The 19275-nt window shown below is 40.4% G+C and overlaps 1 protein-coding gene across 6 annotated transcripts in view; it reads left to right on the forward strand.

Annotated features, from left to right (window-relative positions):
• Positions 1-19275, forward strand: part of LMO7 (LIM domain 7) — a 212263-nt gene that overhangs the window by 147652 nt on the left and 45336 nt on the right. For 4 of the 6 annotated variants that reach the window (XM_061133683.1, XM_061133686.1, XM_061133685.1 and 1 more), the window contains exons 7-9: positions 3278-3476; positions 9222-9474; positions 13775-13804. In XM_061133683.1, coding sequence (XP_060989666.1) covers positions 3278-3476; positions 9222-9474; positions 13775-13804 — 482 coding nt within the window. Of the gene's footprint in view, positions 1-3277; positions 3477-9221; positions 9475-10432; positions 10712-12035; positions 12759-13774; positions 13805-19275 lie in introns of all 6 variants that reach the window. The other 2 variants (XM_061133687.1, XM_061133682.1) reach the window with 2 other exon arrangements.

The following is a 19275-nucleotide window of genomic DNA, read 5'->3' on the forward strand; positions in this document are numbered from 1 at the left end:
CAGAGTTGGCCAGATCCTCATTCATAAGATCAAATGGGAGAACTAATCGCCATGGGGGTATTTATGTAGGAGAATCTGCAGTATTCAGGAGAAAATATGTCATCAAAATAATTTATCACTATCTAATTAATAGTAGTTGCTTGATGGGTCTTTATGACCAGTAAATGATTCTGTACCCATCAGGCATTTAGCATTAGTCGCTGGCACATTGTAAGGATGTAATAAATGCTAGTTACTATGATTGGAAAATAGATGTTCTAGGCCAGGATGAAAATGATCTCTTTGCCTTATAACTACTCTCGTCTTTAGTTTTGCCTAAGCTCAGCCATATATATTATAGAGAGTTGAGATTATAGTCTTGAAGGTTAGAGTAGTCCTTCTGGATTTTTATTTTTAAATCATAAGGAGTTGATAATATCCTATTTAAATTCCTTAAAACAGTTAATTCAGATAATTGTTGAGATAATATCATACCTGAGCACTATATGAGGTGTTATGTTAGAGAAAGCTCTCACACAAGGGAGATGACCCATCCTTACCGCACAATTGTTTGATGTAGACAGATGAACAAGTAGGTCAGTGCAATGGTGGAGGGCTGGGCTTGGAAGGATGAATGTGGCGGGGCTTCAAGCATGAGCAGAGTCTGCCTTACAGTTATTTCAGCTAGGAAAACATCCAGTTAAAAATAACATGGGACTTTGGCCCTTGCATTAGTGTGTTCTCTTTACAGCCTTTGGTTCTTTTTATGGCAGTCTGAGTCAGGTTCAGTAACCCTCATAGAGTGTGCTGGGAATGCTTTACTTAAGTGTTTCCTGCCACCAGTGTCAAAACCAGAGTGGATACCCAAAGAATTTTTCATAGGTAAAGCTATAGCTGTGGTTCCATTCCATTATTATGGCAGGTGGAAAGCCATCAGAGGTATGTCAGTATATGTGTTGCATCTGTTCTCTTAAAATCAAAACCATTGTGTTCATCAAACTTTTCTCCCTTAACTAGTTATGCTTAATAGCCAATCTAAAATATGAATAAAGAAAAAATACTTGCAGGGACTTCCCTGGTGGTCCAGTGGTTAAGAATCCACTGCCAAGGCAGGGAACACAAGTTCGATCCCTGGTCTGGGAAGATTCCACATGCCATGGAGCAAGTAAGCCCATGTGCCATAATTACTGAGCCCCCGTGCCCTGGAGCCCACGCTCCACAGTAGGAGAAGCTACCACGTTGAGAAACCTGAGCACCGCAACTAGAGAGTAGCCCCCACTCGCCACAACTAGGGAAGGCCTGAGTGCAGCCAAAAGAAATTCAGTCAACTGTTGACCTTGAGTCATCCTATAAGTTGTAGGTGACTCACTTTAGGTGACTTGTCAGAGGAAAGTCCTTGTTGGCGGGGTGGGGGAGGAACCAGGCAACAGGGCCAAACTCCAGTTCTTTTACAACTATGTTGGCACGTCATCATTAACTTTTAACACTTAGGAGGTCAAGAATCATTTCCTGTGTGTTGCACTCTAAGGATTCAACAAATATGTGTTTAAGAAACCTGATGAATCTAAAGATTTACTTAGAATTTTAAATTTTATATTTTTTGAGAAGTATTTTGGTGGCACCAGCTTCTCCATCTGCTTGGACATATGTCTCCATTTGGACATAGAGTACAGGGTAGGCACTTGCATTTGTGTGACAAGATGTCAACTCTAATTCCAGGGTGTGTGTGGCAGATAAAATATATAAAATCTCACATAAATCTATTGGGCCTTATTGGCACTTAAACACTTGTCACACAATTCAACCACAAATTGACATCCAGTCTTAACCAAAAGTATGCCTGAGACGGCTGCTAATTATTCATTGTAAACCTTTTTTCTTCAACTTTTTCCACATGTTGAAAATATTCATAATTCAAAATTGAAAGAGTAGTGTAACAAATACCCACCTGTTTTCCATCAGATTTAATCATTAAACATGTCCCATGTTGGCTTTATTTAGGTATCTATCCATTATTTCATGTAGATTTCAGGTTGCTCACTCCTAAATACTCAGCATGCTGTTCCTAACAGTAAGAATATTCTTCTGTATACCTACAATGTCTCCTAGACCAAAGAACATTCATGAATATTCCCCATTATTTAATACCCAGTCTATATTCAAAACATCCCAATTGTTTCCCAACTCTGTTTCATAGCTTCTTGTCTAAATAATGATTTAATGAAAGGTTCACATATTACGTTTGGTTGTTAAAGAACCTAGGAATTCTTTTTTTTTTTTAGAACCTAGGAATTCTTATCTCTTTGTTAGTATCATTATCTGAAAATAACATTTCTCATTTTGCTGTTAAGTAACAAAATTAACTCTACTGTATTAAAAAATTATAGAGTTGCTAACTGTTCACTGATTATTATGTATTAGGACTATGCTAAAGGCTTTATAAATTCTACTGAAATGCTAATTTTTAAAAGTCCAATTGTATTTTGCTATTAACTTTCTTAGAGGAAAGTTAGTTAAAAATGCTCATTTTAGTAAGTTCTATATGATTTACAAACCTATGGTTAATGACATTTACTTTGTTTCTAAATAACTGTTTTAGGAACCAAACAAATATTTCATCTAGATACAGGGGAAATGTATTATATATCAGCAAACAAGTCCGCTTTTCTTGGTTCAGATCTAATTTTGTAACCAGTGAGCTTTCCTTGGTTCAGATCTAGTTTTGTAATCAGTGAAAATAGACAAGTTTGTGAAGTGTATACCTGCTATTCTTACCCCTCTCTCTTTTAAAACTTTTCTTTTTGTTGAATAACTTTGTTATGGTTTTGTTGTTGTTGTTCAGTAGAAATGACCCCTAAAATTTCCTGGAGGTAGGCTGAATGCACTCTTATTCTCTTCTCCTTTTGAATATCAAAATTAAGGTTGACTTTTCTCTTTGCCTCCTTTTATGTTTATTGCCAGAAAACTGTATGATTTTAGCTCTTGAATGTTACTCTAATTATTAGTTGTTCTTTGATTGAAAGTTTCCTCATTATTAAATAGATTCTGTTACCTTAGTAAGTAATACTGGGTACCTCCATGTTGTCACATGAGTGCTAAAGTGTTAAGTCATGGGAAGACATTTACAGATTTATGTTCTGATTTCTATCAAATTTTTTTCTGACATTCCACTGGGAAATCTCATTGCCTCATCTAATCAGAGATAGCATGACTTGAGCTATGCAAACAAAGACGCCATAACTGATGACATTTTTGGAAGTTTTTGCTCACTTACTATTTCCGAACACATGTCCTTTAGGCACTTGAAGAGTCCAGCTGCCTGAAGAGGAGTGGCAGGGACAGTGGTTACAGCGACATCTGGGGCCCTGAGCGCGGGGAGCTTCTGGCTTCTCCAGGCAACTGTAAGAGGGAGGACTCGTTTGAGAGCTTGGACTCTTTGGGATCAAGGTCATTCACAAGCTGCTCCTCCGATATCACGTTGAGGGGGGCACGTGAAGGTGAGCTGCATTTTGGACTTGATAGTTTATTTTTATTTCTTAGTGTATTGAGAGAAAACTGGGAATGGGAGAGAGTAGAAAAATGGAGGGAAAATTATTGAGACAAAAACTTCACCAGGAAGTATATATCGTGGAGACTGGAATAGAACTGAGGGTGTCTTGTCTTTCCTTTCTTCCTTATGTCTCTCCTTCCTTCCTTTTCTCTCTCTCTTTCTCTGTCTCTCTTGTTCCTTTCTCACTGTATTGCCCCTCGGGGGGTGATAGTTTCACTTTTTAAAAATCTGTTTTTGGAGGGGATTAGGGGAGCAGTAAAGAATCTGCCTGCCAATTCAGGAGACGTGGGTTCAATCCCTGGAACAGAAAGATCCCTGGAGAAGAAATGGCAACCCACTCCAGGATTCTTGCCTGGGAAATCCCATGGATAGAGGAGCCTGGAGGGCTCCTGTCCATGGATCCTAAAAGAGTCAGACACAACTGAGTGACTAAACCACAAGGGAAGAGGCAGTTAACTATGACCTGTTTGATCAGCGATAGTCTATCCTATTTCTTTTTCCTCCATATTCAGGTTTAACAATCTCTGCCTCTGAGGCCTAATAACTGATATATCTAGACATAAAAAAGAAAGTAAATAAGATTCTGTAAAAGTGTGTTCTAGTTCCTGAATAACTTCCTTTCTTCCCTTTTCTTTTTGGCAAAAGATAAAAAGAAAAAACGTCTAAGAAAAAACAGGAAAATATTTTAATAATTATCTCTACCCAAGAAACGAAGTGATTGATATCTGTCTTGATAGAATATTATGCTAAACTTTGGTTGATTAAGGAGCAACACTGGCATTGTATTAGAAAATATCTTTTGCTTCTGTCATGGTCAAAGTCAACCCAGAACAAGTATGAGAGGAACATGTTAATGAAAGTCATTCTGTTATGAGAAGGAGTTTTCTTTCAAAATCCCAATGTAAAATTCATTATTTAAATACAAGTCTTTTTCCTATGGCTGTTGGGTGGCGTCAGAAATTTCTGTAACTGTAACTGGAGTTTACTGACTGTAAACCTCTTGTGATTCAAATTTGATTATATTGAAACCATAAGTGGTTTCTTGAACTATTTCTGTGCTTCCACCAGCAACATGAAAATATTGAGAGTTCTGGTTGTGAGTTTGTGCTGGATTGTTAGAGATTTCACTTTGCTTGTTTAGTTTGATTACACTTTTATTTTAAACGTTTTCCTGCTTTTATTATAAAACATTTTCAAACATCAGCAAAGTAGGAAGAATTTTACATGCCTGCCTATGTAACTGCTGGGCTTTCCCAGTGGCACTAGTGGTAAAGAACCTGCCTGCCAATGCAGGAAACATAGAGATGTGGGTTTAATCCCTGGTTCGGGAAGATCCCTTGGAGGAGGGCTTGGCAATGCATTCCAGTATTCTTGCCTGGAGCATCCCATGGACAGAGCAACCTAGGAGGCCACAGTCCATCAGGGTCCCAAAGAATTGGATAGGACTGAAGTGACTTAGCATGTGCATACCTGCCACCTAGTTCTATCATAACATTTACCATGCTTGCTTTATTACACACCAAGCTCTTGTTCTCTAGGCATTAATTACCCATTTTATTTTTCAAGGCACTTCAGAATACATTACACTTGTTTCTAAATGCTTTAGCATGCAATCATGAGCTAGAATTCACCTTTTATTACTACTGTTTTCCTAATTAAATTTACATAAAAGCAGTGTATATTGAATTTGTTTTTCCAGAGTAAAATGAATCAGCAAATATTATAAATCCAAATTATTTAGCTTTTTGAATAGTGATTGCTTTTAAAAATTTGAAAAGTGAATGAGATGGGGGAAGGAGAAGATGGGACAAATTGAGAGAGTAGCACTGACATAGATACACTCCCATGTGTAAAATAAATAGCTAGTGGGAAGCTGCTCTATAGCACAGGGAACTCAGCTCCATGCTCTGTGATGACCTAGAGGGTGGGATGGGGGGGTAGGAGGGATGCTCAAGAGGGAGGGGATATATATGTATGTACACACACAAACACACACACACACACACTCTCTCTCTCTCTCTCTCTCTCTCTCTCTCTCGTGGGCTTCCCACGTGACTGAAGTGACTTCACATGCATGGGCTTCCCAAGAGGGAGGGGATATATATGTATGTGTACACACACACACACACACACACACACACACACACACACACACACACACACTCTTTCTCCATGGGCTTCCCAAGAGGGAGGGGATATATATGTATGTGTACACACACACACACACACACACACACACACACACACACACACACTCTTTCTCTCTCTCATAGGCTTCCCACATGGGCTTCCCAAGAGGGAGGGGATATATATGTATGTGTACACACACACACACACACACACACACACTCTTTCTCTCTCTCATAGGCTTCCCACGTGACTGAAGTGACTTCACATGCATGGGCTTCCCAGGTGGCGCTGGTGGTAAAGAAGCTGCCTGCCAATGCAGGAGACGCATCCCATTCCAGTATTCTTGCCTGGAGAATTCCATGGAAAGAGGAGCCTGGCGGGCTACAGTCCATGGGGTCTCAAAGTGTCGGACACAGCTGAAGGGACTGAGCATGCACGCAGATATACTTATAGTTGATTCATGTTGTTCTACAGAAGAAACTAACATAACACTATAAAGCAATTATCTTTCTATTAAAAATAAAAATATTAAAATTCAAAAACATGTTAACAACAAAGAAAAGTGAATAGCTATTTAAGTTAACCTTTTTAATTACTGCTGTATTTGTTGGCTGTTTGTGATCTCGGTGTAACATTTTCATAGCCCAGATGACTCTTAAGATAGTTTTAAGGAAACAAATCTGAGTTCATAATTCATCTGAGTGATTAAAGCTGTGAATGCAGAGGTTGAAATTCTCAACCTACTATATTACTTTGGACTGTACTGAAGAACCTAACATGTGCTTTGTTTGGATTTATATATGGCCAACAATAATAAACACTGGAGAAGGGAAAGGCTACCTACTCCAGTATTCTGGCCTGGAGAAGTCCATGGACTGTGTATGTGTAGTCCATGGGGTCACAAAGAGTCAGACACAACTGAGCGACTTTCACTTCACAACAATAATAAAAGGGACATGCATTGAAGGCGTGTGGGAGTTTATAGCCTCTGGTCAGTTCCCATGCAGTGGTTCAGTGGTGTGAGCCTTCTCCGCAGACTCTTGTTGGGCTGGGTGCCTGGTCCCTGTGATGAAAAGCAGAGGGTTACTGTCACGCTGCTTCCTGATCGTGGGAAAGGAGTTGCAGACCTTGTTTGAAGAGGGTGGGAGTGAAGACTTGGTAATTACAACTAAGGAAGGGAAAAAAATCCTGGGAGCCCTCCAGGATGATAAAACTATTTTTTTTTTTTTTTTTTATCATTCTGTTGAAATTCTGCTACCTACACCAGATTGTAATCCCAAATTGATGATCAATAGTATTGATGATAAGATTAATATTTTTAGGTTAATGAATTTCAGTCATATTCCTAGGTTTTATAGGAAACCTCTGTTGACGGATAGAAAGAAGTGCAATCTAAAGGCAGAGAATTATGTTTTGTTTAGCAGACTTCCTGAGGACTTAGCCCTGAAGACAACCTCTCAGATAGCTCTGAGGGACTGCTTTGAAGAGGTAAGGGAGGAGCCAGGATGTATAGGAGTTTCTGCTAAGAGTCGGACACGACTGAGCGACTTCACTTTCACTTTTCCCTTTCATGCATTGGAGAAGGAAATGGCCACCCACTCCAGTGTTCTTGCCTGGAGAGTCCCAGGGACGGGGGAGCCTGGTGGGCTGCCGTCTATGGGGTCGCACAGACTCAGTCACGACTGAAGCGACTTCGCAGCAGCAGCAGCAGCAATCAAAAAACAAAAAAGCCCCCAAACAGCCAGGTAGTCAGAATATCAAAAGATTACTATTAACTAAAGAAAAACCAGACATCTCAGGTTATGAATTTCAAGCTTTTCTGTGTATAAGAAGATGCTGGGGACTGAGCTCACTGAAATCATTCCTTTGAAATGCACCTTCCGTAGTGACTCAGACAGCAGAGAATCCACCTGCAATACAGGAGACCCAGGTTCAATTCCTGGGTTGGGAAGATCCCCTGGAGAAGAAAATGCCTACCCACTCCAGTATTTTTGTCTAGAGAATCCAATGGACAGAGGAACCTGGCGGGCTAGTGTCCATGGAGTCACAAACAGTTGGACACAATAGAGTGACTAATACCTTCAAGGCTAGCACTTAACTACCTAGGGCTAGTATCCTGTTTTTATCCACCCTGAAGCCCCTCAGGGCACACACTCATGGATGGCTGCAGTGGCTGATGGCTTGATGGCTGAAACATCCTTTGTTTATTGATGGGGCAGGTGATAGTTTTCATCCATATCTCTTGCCATATCAAGAATATTTGCCTACTCTCCAGCATACTGTAGTGGACTAAAAAAAATTAACTTAAAAAATTTCCAAAGCAGAACTGTTCTTATATTTAAAAATTTGCAAGTACAAAATTTTAGTAAGAATCTTGACACTTCTCTCTTACTTACAAAAAATGTATTCATTTTGGAGGCAGTAAAAACAAAGCACCAGATTATTGACTATTGATATTTCTGGTGATACCTGGTTTCCCTGTTCTGGTCTCAAGGTCTCCTAGCTGTGTGTTCAACTGCTTCCTGAAGGGTTCTGTCAGTTTTACTCACTGTAGACTCCTGCCAGCCAGGGAAGAGGGGACAGACTGCCTTTGGCTCAGGTTAACCTGGAAGTGTTCTTTTGCTAAGAGCAGGTGGCTCCCAGGTACTTAGCTACCAATCTACCGAAGACCGTGGCATTTGCAACTTTCCTTCACAAACACACAGAGGCGGGAAAAAAAGGGCAGCAAGGGAGACGGCTCAGCTGTATCTATAATGTTTTGTACCTTCATTTCTTCCCATGTATTTAAAAGGACAGACTGGCTTTTTGTTTTGTTTTGTTTTGAGAACAGAGTAGTGTTTGTAGTTATCTGACCTTGAGGTGTATCAAACTGTATTCTTTCAGATATGTGCATAAATGATATTGAATCAAAATAGGAGGTTCCCCATATTTCTGTGACCACTGTCAGAAAATGCCTTGAGTTCTGTGGTCTCTTAATATTCCTTTAGGACTTTAGGAGTCATTTGGTCTAACCATGTATGTTATGTGTGATTCTTGCTCATAAGGGTCTCATAAGTATCTGTCAAACTTCTTTGTGATCATGTGCTTTTTGCATCTTTTCTTTGTCTTTCTTGGTCTCTCGCCTCACAGAAATTTTGAATGATGGCACAGTTTATTTTAAATGACTGAGGTTCCCTTGAAGTCAGTTCAGATCTCATGTTAGGCATCTTTGATTCTGTGGCTACACTATATCTACATGTAATCCATCAGCAAATTTTACAAAAAATCACGAGAAGATTGAGTAGAAAAGGGGTTCAGCCATAAACTGGAACTTTTTCTACTTAGAATGTGTACCAGTGGAAGAATGTACTGTGTGTACCTCCAGTATGCAAAGCAAGTTCCTCCTAATGGGTCTTATCACAACTTCGTGACAAATTTCTAAAAATATTCCCCACAGTGAGCAGTAGAGCCCTGGGTTTCCAAGGGAAAGACAAAGCAGGCAGGCTGTGTGGGTTTCAGTTAGATGAAAAATCTGGAGACTAAAGCAAATTCCTGTGTCTTTTTTTTTTGTTGTTGTTAATAGGTTGTGAAAGTGACACAGATTCTGAATTTACATTCAAAATGCAGGACCATAATAAAGATGATATGTCCTATAGAAGGATTTCGGCTATTGAACCCAAGTCTGCGTTACCCTTCAATCGCTTTTTACCCAACAAAAGTAGACAGCCATCGTACGTGCCAGCACCCTTGAGGAAGAAAAAGCTGGACAAAAATGAGGATAACAGACGAAGCTGGGCAAGCGCCGTCTACACAGAAGCAGATGGAACGTTTCCAAGGTACTGGGATGCGAGCTGATTACTGAGTTTTAAAATTCATTCGGCTTGGGGAATTTGCTGGGATATTTAAATTTGGTAAAAGGAATAATTCTTAAACTGTATTTCATAGATAACATAAAACTTCATTAATGAAAATCTTTCTTTTTCTTACCTGTGTTTTTAGTCATCCATATCTTGAAGAGATTTCTTCCGTTTTAGAATGTCAGCATATGATTTGCCGGTTCTTTTTTTAGATGCGTGCCTTTGACTCACTGGTTGTCTTTCAGCTTCCTGGATGACTTACGTTGTTCATTGTGACTCTGCAGTGTTGCTTGTTTCCATTTTTTAAAAATCTGTGTTGATGGAGCTCAGTGAACACAAAAAGAATTCTTTAATTTCCCATCAAATCAGCAGAGCAGAGCGTGATTTTTCGAATCCAGCTTCCTATCCGACGGAGGTGTATGGTTCTGAAAGTGGATCGGACTCGGAGGAGGAACGGAGGCTGCCGGATATAGTTTGGGATGACTTAGCGAACCGTAGATTCCAAGTGAAAAAGAGGCCTGAGAGTTTCATCTCTCCTAAATCTTGTTCACCCATCTTTTCTCCTGCTGACCCATTAACCACTGGGCTGTACAAACTGACGAGGTCAGAAAAATTTCTCCTGGATCGGAATGCCTATTGTGCTATTGATTTTTAATACATAAAGTAACACCCCAGATGGTTTGCGATTTGTCTCTCTCTTTTAACACATTTTATAAGTGTCTCTGGCCCTTGTGTATCAAGCTCTTCTCTACTTAAAATGAGATGCTGTTATAATGCCTTAACTTTGTTGTAGGGTCTGGAATGATGAGAATGATGAGAATGGAAACGAATTGGCTGCGTTCACAGTGTGAACTTTGTGAGACAGAAAGCATGCCTCTTGTGTTCTGTGTCACAAATTGCTCACGCAGTGTCTTAACTGGTTGGATGTTTTGAACAGTAACGAGAGGAGAACTTGGGGCACACACGTGGAGAACTGGCCAACAGTACAAGAAACTTCAGACTCCTCTTGTTATTTGGAAGAGAACGAAGACAAGAGAAGTGTTCCCAACACTGTAAAGGATGATCTTTATGTGCGAAAGCTAAGCCCAGTTATGCCAAGCCCAGGGAATGCTTTTGATCAGTTTCTTCCCAAATGCTGGATCCCAGAGGATGTGAACTGGAAACGAATAAAAAGGGAAACTTACAAACCGTGGTATAAAGAATTTCAGGGATTCAGGTTTGTCTTTGTGCATGTTTCTTTCATTCCAGTGTCCATTCAGTACCCTAACTGGGTGCATTCTATGTGGGCATTTTATAAGAGAGAGATTAATTTCCCTCCAACATCTATAAACGTGCTCGCTGAAAAAAAAAAAACAACACTGAATTTAGACTTTAGGATCTGGATTTTAAAAAGTCTTCTATACAGCCAGAGCTGGACAGTATTTTTAGTTACATCATTCTTTGTTGTCTTTTCTTTCCTTTCTCTGTGTTACTCCAAGTAGAAGGAATTCAGACTCTGACGATGAGGATTCAGGCTCTGACAGAAGCTCCACCATTTTTAGTAGAATACAGAAAGCAGATCCTAGGCTAGACAGCAACTGTCAAAGACGTTCACTCTTGCTGGAACTGGCTACCAAACGGGCCAGAAACTCCTGGGACCCCCATGCAGCCAGGAGAACCCGTGGTGCTTCAGATGAGCCCAGGTGTACCTGCCTGCATGAGCCCGCCTGCTTGGAGTCCGGCCTGCGACACTTGTGCCAACTTCCGCTGCCCCATTAACTGCTGACCGTGATGAGCTGAATCGTGGACGCTCACTCACTTAATACTGAGATATGAAAGCGTAACATATAACATCATGCTTTCTGTGCAAGCGTGTGAGCTTGAAAGTCTAATAGGATTAAATATTCTTTAGCCCAATCATGTTCAATAGTACAGTTACATGTGGCATCATCAGTTCTTGTTGAAAACCATTTAAAAAGGCTTTTTAGACTGCTGACCTAATTATACAGCTGTGCTATGTGTGGAGCTGTGGAGAAAGGAAATAACCTGTAGACAGACACTGGGGCAGGCAAGACTGGTGAGAAAACGCAAAGAAGAAATTCATCAGAGCTTTTTAAACAAGGCTTCAGAGCGCTGAATTTAATTTCCGCTGACCACCTGTGCCTCTTGCATAAAGCGTTTATTGCTCAGCTCTGGAAACCTTTCAGGATCATTGCCGCTTCTCTGGGAAGGGAGTCAGGCCGTTGTGGCCGATGGGATGAGGAAGGGTGGACAGAGCACTGGGTGTGTCAGGCAGGTTCACTCTCTTCCCACTGTAGCGCCATCCCTTGGCCTCAGCGATATCCACCTTTCCTGAGAAGTGGACTCTGCTCTAATTTCATTAAATGGTATCATGGGCCATGGCATTAAATGCTGGTGTTACTTCCCAGCTAGAATCCCTCCCATGGCCCTCTTAAATAATTCACACACAGGGACTGGCTAGTTAGTTGGTCTGCTGCTAATTACCTTTTCTCCCCAAACTTAATAAGATTCTCCCTTCCTTTTTCTTTCCTATGCTTCAGTCAGTTTTTATTACTTCAGGCCCTCCAGACATATTCTGATGACATCTTGTCTTCTGAAACAAATATCAAAATCGACCCCACGGCTGGCCCCCGGCTCATAACACGCAGAAGGAACCTCTCTTACGCACCAGGCTGTGGACCAGGAGATGCCCTGGAGATGCCAGTCCTGGATCCCGACTTAGAGAATGACGACTTCTTTGTCAGAAAGACCAGGGCTTTCCATGCAAACCCGTGTGTTCTCCGGGCTTTCGAAGACTTAAGAAGGCTGTCTGGGCAAGACGATCCCATAGAGCGAGATATAATCCTGCAGTGTAGGGAAGGGGAACTTGTCCTTCCGGACCTCGAAAAAGATGATATGATTGTTCGCCGCATTCCAGCGCAGAAGACAGAAGTGCCTCTGTCAGGAGGCCCTGATAGATACCAGCCAGTCCCGTTGCCCGAACCCTGGATGCTTCCTCCAGAAATTCAAGCAAAATTTCTCTGTGTGCTTGAAAGGACATGCCCCTCGAAAGAAAAAAGTACTAGTTGTAGAGTGTTAGTTCCTTCCTGTAGGCAGAAGAAAGACGACATGTTGGCTCGTAAGATCCAGTCTTGGAAGCTGGGAACCTCAGTTCCTCCCATCAGTTTCACCCCTGGTCCCTGCAGCGAGGCGGACTTACAGAAGTGGGAGTCCATCCGAGAGGCCAGCAGGCTTAGGCACAGAAAGCGGCTGATGGTGGAGAGGTCAGAGTGTGTTTCTGCAAGGATTATGCTTGTCGTGGATGGTCTTGTGTGACTTTCCTTGTGTGAGAAAGTAGCATCAGATTGCCCTCTGCATGTCATGAGCTGTTTTGAAGCATCCTGTTAAAGCATTGATTTTTGCTTTGAGAGAAATCAGATCTAGTTGTTGTGTGGAAAAAGTGCAATTCCATATTTGCACGTCTCAAAATCACTCCTCTGAGACCTGTTTAAGAAGGTGTGTATCCACAAACAGTGCCCTTGGCCTGGAGGGAAGACTACGATATGCTTCTGCCATATGACGTTTCACAAAGCTGTTTTCTGATTATATTTACAAGACTTTTATTCTCACGCCCAGGCATTTCTGAAACACTCTGCTTGTAGTCTGGTTTTATCTGTTTCTTGTATTTCAGAGTACATGATTTTTGGTGTAAAAATTTCCCTTAAAATATGGCATTGCAAGTTTCATTTAACTTGATTTTGATGTCTGATTTTGACCCAGGCTTCTTAGACTATTGACGTGCGACTTCTTACATTGATGGTTTAAAGTTCAGTGCAAATTTTATTACAGTGCATGAATGTTATTTGCTGTCTGCTACACTTTACATGTATGTAATTATGGCCATTTTGATAATGAGTCTGCATTTATGTGTTATGCAACTTGCCGTTTTGATGAATGTTCAGTTTGTGGAACTTTGGGATGGACAAATAATGGGTTAAATGAAATTAGTAGACCGAAATCTAACTTCTTATTAGTTCCTGGCACAGGAAGTTTTTTGTTTGTTTGTTTACTAAATGAATTTGTTCATTTGGTTCTAAGGAAAACAGGAAATTCTTTATCTTGATCTGAATTCCTTGAGATATGAGATCAATGAGAATTTGAGACATGATCAAGAATGTGACTGAAGAAGCAACCTTTTGAGATTTGTCCATCTCTAATTAGACTCTTGAAGATGTTGAATATTTAGAAACTAACACCACTAGAAAAACATGACTTAATTTTTGATTTTCTGATTTCTTAGACTCTTTCAAAAGATTTATGGTGAGAGCGGGTAAGTTTTATGGTTCACAGTAAAAAAAATCTACACACTGCTTGTCCTTTGTGTGGTATGTCATTGCATTTCTATCCTGGCATGACACTACATGGGGATGTCTGTGCTGTGCATGAGACCTAAAACAGGGAAATTTTTCCTAATTCTGCAACTGAATGGTCATATTTCTGTCTGAGTACCCAGTGCATGCAATGCCGTATGACAGCATTATTTTGTTTATTAGAAGTTGAAAATTCAAATCCTGTTTTTTTTTTTTTTTCCCTCTAAGGAGTTGATTAAAAGTCACAAAAACACATGCCTGAGATTGGGTTTATTTATTTTGGTATCTGATAGCCACATAGGCCCAACCTTTCATTTCTGGATGTTGAAGCCCAAATAACTATATTTTAGAAAATCTTCAATGGAAAAATTATATTGGTATTTACTTTGAGTTTAGAAGGCATGCGGTTGGCATTATCTGTGTACTCTTAGTTCAAGGAGAGCTTCCTTAGTTGGGATGCTGAGTGGCATTATTTTCCCTCAGTAAGATTTGGAAACATTTTCAAGGTTTCTGACTAGGGTCAGGAATTTTATAACATAGCTGTGTTATAAAGCCAAATCAGACTTCCAAAGCTGCAAAAAATTAAAATATTGGTAGTTTCCATGTAAGCTACAAGGATTATACTTAAAACTGTTCCCAGTTTTTTTATGTAGTTGACCGTCTGTATCTGGGAATGCAGCTCCCAGAACCAGTCCTCTGGATATAAAGGGGTTGATTGTTGTGTCATTTGACTCTGTCACCTGGCAGACATAAAATATTATACAAACAACCTTCTGGAAATATTTCCCATTTTTCGAATAGCAAAATTAAAACAAAAACTTTCTAACTTTTCATATGCACTAGCAGTGTAGACTCATTCACGCTTAGGGCAGAATACTCAGGTGACTACATCTTAATATTTTATATCACCTTGCTGTAACTTTGTGAACCCAACTGCTAATAGTTTTTGATCAAGAAGAAAATTGAAGTATGACAAATATTTTCATCTGCCTAAGCCTTAGGAGCTAAGTATCTTCCCCTACTGGAACTTACTTCATCTCAAAGGTTCTCTAATTTTGATAGTTTTGGATAATTTTGAGAGTGTGGAGATCTTGCTGCTGCTGCTGCTAAGTCGCTTCGTGTCCGACTCTGCGCAGTGCCATAGACAGCAGCCCACCAGGCTCCGTGGAGATCTTCGAAGTTACTAAAATCACTTGTTGAGTAGCTCAGTCGTGTCTGACTCTTTGTGACCCCATGGACTGCAGCATGCCAGGCCTCTCTGTCCCTCAACATCTCCCAGAGTTTGCTCAATCTCGTGTCCAACCATCTCATCCTCTGTCACCCCCTTCTCCTGCCCTCAATCTTTCCCAGCATCAGGGTCTTTTCCAAGAGTCAGCTCTTTGCATCAGGTGGCCGTATTATTGGAGCTTCAGCATTAGCATCAGTCCTTCCAATGAATATTCAGGGTTGATTTCCTTTATGATAGGGAACTAAAATCAACTAAATCAACTAAAATCACTATATAAAGCAATATAGCCTTTCTAGATGTCAAGGATGTAATGGCGCAATGAGCCAGCTAATTGCCAGTAATTCTCAGCCACTGATGTTAAAAATCAGGCTCCAAGCGTGCTTTCAGTAGGCCTTGCAAAAGCACATTATCTCCTATCTGGTTCCTCATGTGTGCTTAAAACATCTCCATCAGGAGGGTGTACGAGGCAATTTTTAGCATGACACTTGAGCATCTGCTAATCTCGATTCGTCATGGGAAAGCTGTTTTGATAAAAAATCTTTACAAACACTTTGAGTGATAACTTTCAGAAGAATTTTCATGGGTAAATAAGACTTTATAATGTAAGCAGGTGGCTTTTCTTAAAGGAAATGTGAATATACTGAGTCCAAGTACTTGATGGAAATGTAAACCTGTATAGCTATTCCAGTGACTGTACGTGTTCCCCCTCAGGGACACATTGTATGACTGGTTTAAGAAAAGAAGAGAGAAACCCAAATGCCGAAGCTCAGCAAGCTAAGGATTTTTTTGGGCCCTAGCCAGCAGCAGCAAATGCCTTCTGTAGAGTGTTTCAAGATTGTTGCTTGCATAGTACACTATTTGTTTTAAATGCTGTTCCCCATGCAGCTAACTGCCAGGGTAACACCAATAAAGCGAGGTTATCTATAAATGGAGACCAATGAATAATGCATGACTTGTCGAATAATGGAAAGTAATACAGATAGGTCTTCAGAAAACTCAGGTGCATTTTAGACCACTTGCAATCAAAAATCTATTATTTGGGATTAAAAAATTTTCTCTGTTACCAGTTTTTTCTTAAGTTGATCTGCAATGAAAACAAAAATTTAAATTGAATTGAGTATAGACTTTTAGCCTAGAATTTGTCTCATGTTTATAAATATGTTTGTGAATGATTATAAACATGAAACAAGTGATATTTCTGGGTGATATTTCTCTGGACATCTTGCTTGCTTTCCAATGTGGAATACTTACCTGGAAAAAATCATTATTGCTCAATAGCCTATGGTGGAAAATAACTGCCTGTAACATGAACGCTTTCTTTTTGGTGAGAACCAAAGAGTTAAAGAGAAATGTGCATCACCCTTTCCAGCCTCAGATTGTTTATTTCTGGCTTGCTTTTTAATTTGGCATTGAACACTTGTCACTTTATTTTTAGTAAGATGCTTTGTGTGTGGCTGTCACTTTCTCACGTGTGCTTTTGTGTTGCATGACTTGTCATATGGTTCCATGACATTTGAAAATTTGGTTATGATGCCCCTTGGCAGAAGCTGTTAACAACAAAGAAATTTGTAATGGTATATAGCTGTAATTTTTGTCATGTGGTTAATTAAGCCATGGCATCTACTGCCAGTATCAACAGGAAATGAACATTGATTCAAGGTGAAGTTATAATCAAAGACAGCTGAGACTTGTATTTTCCTTACGGGTTTTGGCCAAAAAAAAATTCTGGAGAACTGCAAGGGCAACTGGACTTCCCTGATAGCTCAGTGGTGAAAGAATCTGCCTGCAATGCAGGGGACCTAGGTTCGACCCCTGGGTTGGGAAGATCCCCTGGAGAAGGACATGGCAACCCACTCCAGTATTCTTTCCTGGGAAATCCCATGGACAGAGAAGTCTGGTGGGCTGCAGTCCATGGGGTTGTGGAGAGTCAGACACGACTGAGCAGCTAAATAACAAGGGCACTTAAGACAACAAACAGGAAGGGAAAACCCAGTCAGTGTGAGTTACTTTCTGAAGATTTTGCCACCAGGAGACATTCAGCAATGTTGTAGACATTTTTGATTGTCACGTTGGATGGGTTGAGGCAATGTTGCTACTGATATACTGCTATACGTTCTACAATACACAAGACTGCCCCCTACAATAAATAATTTTCTGGCCCCAAAATGTCAGTAGTGCTGCTGTAGAGAAACACTGATAATAGACTCTAAACCTATAAAGGAAAAGTCTCATATATTGTCTTATCAGTATAATTTATGATAATTGTAAAGTCTCTTTCCCAGGTTTTAGTATTGACTTGTGTTCAGAGAATTCCTGCAACAGTTAATGGAAATATATTTACAGGTGCATAAATAGATATATTCATATGTTTGAAAATGGAGGACCCCAAACTAAGTATCATGGAATTGCTGTTTGCCATATAAGATTATCAGTGATTTTATATTTAGGAAATTTTGCTACATATCAGTCCTTTTTGATCTGTTAGTTCTTAGATATTCATCTGTAAATTTCCTGAGACTTTTTTTTTTAACAAAAATGCTCATTGTAACACTAGTCCCAGCATTGTGGGGAAAAAAGAGTAAGATTTTAGTGATCTTGTTTTATAATCTACTCTCCTTTTTCGTAAACTTCCCGTTTCTCTCTTCACCCTAAGTGCTATTTTTTTTTAAAATTATTCACCTGAAAATGCAGCATGTTAGACCTGTATTTTTTTTGGGAAAAGTCCAAATGTGGTTCTAAATCGGAGTCTTTCCAAATAAGGAAATACAAAGGTAAATGAATTGCAAGAGAATTGTGATTTGCCAGTGAATAGTTATTCATTCTACTGATACAAAACATACTAGGGCTGTGTAGTCCTTTATAGTTTTCCCAAATAATCTTCCTGGGAATATCCATGGGACTTATTTTGGGGAGGTAGTCAGGTAGGTATTAGGTTGCATTTTAGAGACATGGAGAAAGAGAAATAGACTCTGTAGTTTTCCCAAGGATCTGCAGCTCCTGAGTTGGTAGAACCAGACTAGGGCTTCGTATAATGAGGTGATTGATGGATGGAGACTGCTGGGCAGTCTTGTTGGCACATAGTAAGCCCTCAGAAGTTTGCTATTATGCTGTTAACTCTGATAAGGAAGCAAAGAATTCTTCGTGATCTGGCTGAAAGGCTCCTACACTCAAAAAGTTCTCGATTTTATCAGTGGGGCCTGGGGTGACCTCTCTAATTTGAAACTGCTTTGGGAGTCAGTTTTCAGTAGATCTCTCATGATCATATTTGCCTTAATAAGAACAGTTGGTGTATAGCACCAGATGGGTTTTTGAAATGCCATCAACATAAACTGACCCGTTTTTCCCAGCAACTCCTTCCTGGTTTAGCCAGATGAGGAACTGAGACTGAGAAGAGTTAAATGATGATCAGTGGGTGGGTCCGGTGGGGAGGGAGGGAATGGTGAAAATTAGATCCCTCTGCTGGGTCTCACTTCCTGTCTCATTCTGGTGCCTGGCACAGCCTGTTCGGAATGTGCCAGGCTTTCTTAAGTTAACTTGATCCCAGGGAACACAGGGGGCTCACATTCATGCCTTCCCCAGGGACCTGTCTACTCCAGCCAATGTTTGGCTCGTTTATTTATATTGGGGACCACCGAGGGCTTTCCTGGTGGCTCAGATGGTAAAGAATCTGCCTGCAATGCGGGAAGTTTCCATCTCTGGGTCAGGAAGATCCCCTGGAGAGGGAAATGGCAACGCATGCCAGTATTCTTGCCTGGAAAATGCCGTGGACAGAGGAGCCTGGCGGACTACAGTTCATGGGATGGCAAAGAATCAGACACAGCTGAGCAACTAACACTCTCTATGTGCCAGGCTCTGCTGTGGGCTCCCCAGGAGGGTGATGAACCTCTACCCCATGATGATGGTGTTTTCTGAAAAGACACATGTTAAAGTTTCCCAGGGAATGAGGGTGCGGACTGAAAGGGTCTGGACCTGTTGAAACTGGTCAGCCTTCCTCCCACCAAAATATTACTTAAAATGCTAATGTTTCCAATTTTGTTCTGGAATTTCTGTAACCTCGTATGTTGGGCATCCAGATTTCCCTCATACCTTAGAGATGAAAAAAAATCTTTATAGTGAGTTTTGTATTGTATTAGCTCATATAGCCTGATTCTTTGCAGTTACAACTTAAGTGAATTTATATTCTCAAATCAGGTTTTTATATAG

The sequence above is a fragment of the Dama dama genome, chromosome 30, assembly GCF_033118175.1.
Source record: "Dama dama isolate Ldn47 chromosome 30, ASM3311817v1, whole genome shotgun sequence".
In the NCBI taxonomy this organism is placed as follows: domain Eukaryota; kingdom Metazoa; phylum Chordata; class Mammalia; order Artiodactyla; family Cervidae; genus Dama; species Dama dama.